Genomic DNA, 4900 nt, shown 5'->3' with positions numbered 1-4900 from the left:
AGTGATGGTAGAGTGATAGTTGAGTGATTGATGATAAGTGATGAGTGATGGTTGTACACCAGCAGCCCGACCAGCGGCTGCCAACCTCCTACTTCCTGGTGCGAGCAGGCCTGCTGTACCTCAAGACGGAGCGCTGAAACCAGCCCTGCGAACTGCTGGTGGTGCCACGCAGCCGCACCCAGGCCCTTCTGCATCTAACAACCCCCTATAAGCCTGCTCCCGCGCCGCTCATCCCTCTCCCCAGTATCGGCGTCCCCTTCGAGAGGATCGGCATGGATCTGGTAGGACCGCTGCCAAAGTCGGCCCGGGGCCAAGAGTACATCTTAGTCTTCGTGGATTATGCCACCCAGTACCCTGAGGCCGTTCCCCTTCGGAAGGCCACCTCCCAGAACATCGCCCGAGAGCTCCTTCTCCTCTACAGCCCTGTGGGAATTGCCAAGGACATCCTCACTGACCAAGGTACGCCCTTTACATCTAAACTAATGGCGGATCTGTGTCGGTTGTTGCGGGTGGCCCACCTGAGGACGTCCGTCTACCACCTCCAGTGGGCCCGCGGCCCTTGCACATAATTCTTCCACCGCTCCTCACATGAGTGTTGATTGATGAGTGAAGAATGATTGATGACAAAATTAACCAATTAAAGCTCTTTAACAATTAAAATAAGAGCAGAGTGTGTTTATTTCTCTGAGATTTGTGAACAATGGAATGTAATTAGTGAATAAATAGATTTATTTGAATTTACTCGACTCCTTATGAACTTTATTAACGTGAGCCTTGATCAGTTTTTCATCCGAGACAGCTACAGCATACACACACTCTCTCTCTCACACACATACACACTCTCACACACACGTGTATAGGAGTGATATAATTTTCAGGTTAAAGTTATTACAAAGTCCAATCACATGAGTCTGTACAAACACAACACATACCTTATAAAGTAATGTCAGTGCGTTTAGTGCTCTCTCTCTCACACACAAACACACACACACATTGTGTCTCTCTCTCATTGTCTGTGTCTCATTTTATCTCTCTCTCTCTCACACACACACAGATCAGTGATTAAACTGCTCCATTATGCAACGTCTTTTAATTCCACTTCAAGTCCAAAAAAGGCTTCCCTGTAAAATTTTATTGTTATACATTATGTAAGTAATACACTGTATGTGACTCTGTCTGTCTCTCTTTCTGTCTGTCTCTCACTGTCTGTGTCTCTCTCTAATTCTTCCTGTCTCTCAGTCTGTCGGTGCATCTCTCATACTGTCTGTCTCATTCTGTCCGTCTCTCTCATTCTGTCTGTGACTCTCTCGGTGTCTCTACTTCTGTCCTTCTCTCTCTGTCTCATTCTGTCTGTGTACCTCTCTCTCTCTGTCTCATTCTGTCTCTGTCTCTCTCTGTCTCATTCTGTCTCTCTCTCTGTCTCATTCTGTCTGTGTACCTCTCTCTCTGTCTCATTCTGTCTCTGTCTCATTCTGTCTCTGTGTACCTCTCTGTTTCTCTCTCATTCTGTCTCTGTGTACCTCTCTGTTTCTCTCTCATTCTGTCTCTGTGTACCTCTCTGTTTCTCTCTCATTCTGTCTCTCTCTGTGTCTCATTCTGTCTCTGTGTACCTCTGTTTCTCTCTCATTCTGTCTCTTTCTGTCTCATTCTGTCTCTGTGTATCTCTCTGTTTCCCTCTCATTCTGTCTCTCTCTGTGTTTCATTCTGTCTCTGTTTCTCCCTCATTCTGTTGCTCTCTCTCTCTGTCTCATTCTGTCTCTGTGTACCTGTGTACCTCTCTCTCTCTCTCTCTCTCTCTGTGTATCTCTCTGTTTCTCCCTCATTCTGTTGCTCTCTCTCTCTGTCTCATTCTGTCTCTGTGTACCTCTCTCTCTCTCTCTGTGTATCTCTCTGTTTCTCTCTCATTCGGTCTCTCTCTCGGTCCCATAAAGAATATTTGATACATTTATCTAAATGAAAGATATTACATAAGTTTGAAGCGCTACTCGCCGCAGCCTCCACACTTTATATCTTCTCTGACGGACAGGTGAAGCACAGCGATTATGTCGGGATCAAGGCAAAAAACTTTATTTACTCTGATTCTGGAAACAAATTATCTTTGACCTAAATTAAAATGTGGAATTCAACTGAAATAAAAGTAAAATAAAAAGTTTAACAGTAAAAGGCAGTAAAAATGGAAACTTATTTAACTAACACAGAGTTTTAATAACTGTACCACAGTGATAAAGAAACAAACTAATTAACCACTGAGACACTCAACATTTAACTAACACACACACACGTGTGTGTGTGTTCAGTACGGACTCATTCCATTTCCTCCTCTCTCCCTGATCAGCATACACTGTGTATTTGGAACAAACCTTCAATTACTCTTGCTCTGCCTCTTTTATCCCATTGTCCCCGCCCACATTCTGCTCTTCTGTCTGATTGGCTTTGCTCTCAGCCACTTCCTGTTGGCCCTGCTCCTGACTGGTCAAGTCTTTCGGCACTTCCTGCTCACCCTGCTCCTCATTTGCTTCATTTTTCCCCACTTCCTGTGGGGATGACTCCTGAGTGGCCGAGTCTTTGACCACTTCCTGTGGGGATGACTCCTGAGTGGCCGAGTCTTTGGCCACTTCCTGTGGGGATGACTCCTGAGTGGCCGAGTCTTTGACCACTTCCTGTGGGGATGACTCCTGAGTGGCCGAGTCTTTGGCCACTTCCTGTGGGGATGACTCCTCAGTGGCCGAGTCTTTGGCCACTTCCTGTGGGGATGACTCCTGAGTGGCCGAGTCTTTGGCCACTTCCTGTGGGGATGACTCCTCAGTGGCCGAGTCTTTGGCCACTTCCTGTGGGGATGACTCCTCAGTGGCCGAGTCTTTGGCCACTTCCTGTGGGGATGACTCCTGAGTGGCCGAGTCTTTGGCCACTTTCTGTTGGGATGACTCATGAATGGCTGGATCCTCGGCCACTTTCTGTTGGGATGACTCATGAATGGCTGGATCCTCGGCCACTTCCTGTTGGGATGACTCTTGAGTGGCCGGGCCCTTGGCAACTTCCTGTAGGTTGTATTTTCGGAAGCGTTTGTAATCTCGGATCACGCTGACGCAGCACACCGACTTTATCACCTCAATGATGATGCTGAGCTCTGGATTGGTCAGGTCCACTTTGTTCTTCGGATTTAGCCGGTTCACCAAACCTGGAGCAAGAGGACCTGTTAGTAAGAGTGTGTGTGTGTGTGTGTGTGTGTGTGAGAGAGTGATAGAGAGAGTGGTGAATCTCATGATTCATAGAGGAATTCTGACCTCTCATGTGGGAATTCTAATCTTTCAAACAGGAATTCTGATGTGGGAATTCTGATCTTCGTTATGGGAATTTCAACCTTTTATACGGGAATTTTATACCAATCATGTGCTTAAGCAGTGTTAGTGTCTGTCAGTGTGTGTGTGTGTGTGTGTGTGCATGTGTAATGTGATGTTTAATCACCAGCGATGCTCTTGATGATGTCGTCCCTCTTGCTGTGGCTGTTGTTGCGGGATTTGAAGCAGATCTGGTAGGAGGCGTGGTTGGGAGAGAGGAACCACGGCTGCAGGAACGAGTGAAGGAACTTCAGCATGTCTTCAGGGAACGCTCTACACGATCCACACACGGGCAACATCCGCAATATCACCCTTGACTTCAACCTCCGAGTACTATACAGATCCTGCAGGACGGAGTGCACCAACTCACCCGGATCTGAGAGAGAGAGAGAGAGAGAAATGAAAGAGAAATAAATATACCTGGAGTCTTGTATATTACCAATATATTACTGCATGAATAGAGCTAGCTGTAATTCTCACATTAATCACTGGTTTAACTGAACAAAATGGCTTCCACACTCATTATTCAGCAGCACACAGCTTAGCAGTTGATCCAGCACCTCCTGTTATTTTACTTTTTTATTTTTTACATCGAGCTCTGACAGTTACTCGAACACAAATTAATGAAGCTAATGAAGGAGATTTTATCATTTTTAATTTCTTTAACAAAAATAATGTCAGTGTGTGTTAATTCGATGCACTCTTCTGTAAAGAAAATGTAACTGAGACACGCCTCTGTTTTAGCCAAACTCCGCCCCCACGTGTGTGACTGAGACACGCCTCTGTTTTAGCCAAACTCCGCCCCCACGTGTGTGACTGAGACACGCCTCTGTTTTAGCCAAACTCCGCCCCCACGTGTGTGACTGAGACACGCCTCTGTTTTAGCCAAACCCCGCCCCCACATGTGTGACTGAGACACGCCTCTGTTTTAGCCAAACCCCGCCCCCACGTGTGTGACTGAGACACGCCTCTGTTTTAGCCAAACCCCGCCCCATGTGTGTAACTTTCAAATAATTTCTGAATAACTCTTATGTCTGTGGTCCGAAAACCAACGTGTGCAATTTCAGTATTAAAGCCTCACTGAGCACTGAACACTACTCTGAATATGGAGCTGTGTAAAGAGTGTGTGTGTGTGTGTGTGTGTGTGTTACCAATGTTGTGTGTGCGGATGAACAAGACGTTATTTGCTCCACTCTCGAGTGCTGTAAAGCGTCTCTGCTGGTTCTCTGTAGTCGAGTGGAACTGTTTCACCTCCTTCTGCAGCGCCGCCTCCACGTCATCCTCACTGCAGCTGTCATTAGGGTCTGCTAACTGCACACACACACACACACACACACACACACACACACACACACACACACACACACACACACACACACACACACACACACACACACCCTGCTGGATTACTGTCGCCCTCCAGTGGATAAAGATTTTAATGCTGCAGATACGCAAAGCTTTATGGGGCCTATGTAGTGCATCAGGATTATATTAATGCGCTTGTTCTAATACTTTATCGTTTCCATAGTAACAGTTCATTCACAGGGACGTGTACACACTGA

At 46.4% G+C, this 4900-nt stretch overlaps 1 protein-coding gene across 1 annotated transcript in view; it reads right to left on the bottom strand.

Annotated features, from left to right (window-relative positions):
- Positions 1–2051: 2051 nt before the first annotated feature.
- The window catches only part of thumpd1 (THUMP domain containing 1), a 4454-nt gene continuing 1605 nt past the window's right edge, over positions 2052–4900 (bottom strand). The window contains exons 3-5 of the mRNA XM_034300411.2: positions 4490–4649; positions 3466–3714; positions 2052–3178 (exon numbers count right to left, since the gene is read on the bottom strand). Of these exons, the coding sequence (XP_034156302.2) occupies positions 2367–3178; positions 3466–3714; positions 4490–4649 (1221 nt within the window). The 3' untranslated portion in view covers positions 2052–2366. The remainder of the gene's footprint in view (positions 3179–3465; positions 3715–4489; positions 4650–4900) is intronic.

This window comes from Pangasianodon hypophthalmus, chromosome 26 (genome assembly GCF_027358585.1).
Source record: "Pangasianodon hypophthalmus isolate fPanHyp1 chromosome 26, fPanHyp1.pri, whole genome shotgun sequence".
Lineage (NCBI taxonomy): Eukaryota > Metazoa > Chordata > Actinopteri > Siluriformes > Pangasiidae > Pangasianodon > Pangasianodon hypophthalmus.
Note: the sequence above shows the minus strand (reverse complement) of the source record. Positions and strands in the feature narration are given on the sequence as shown.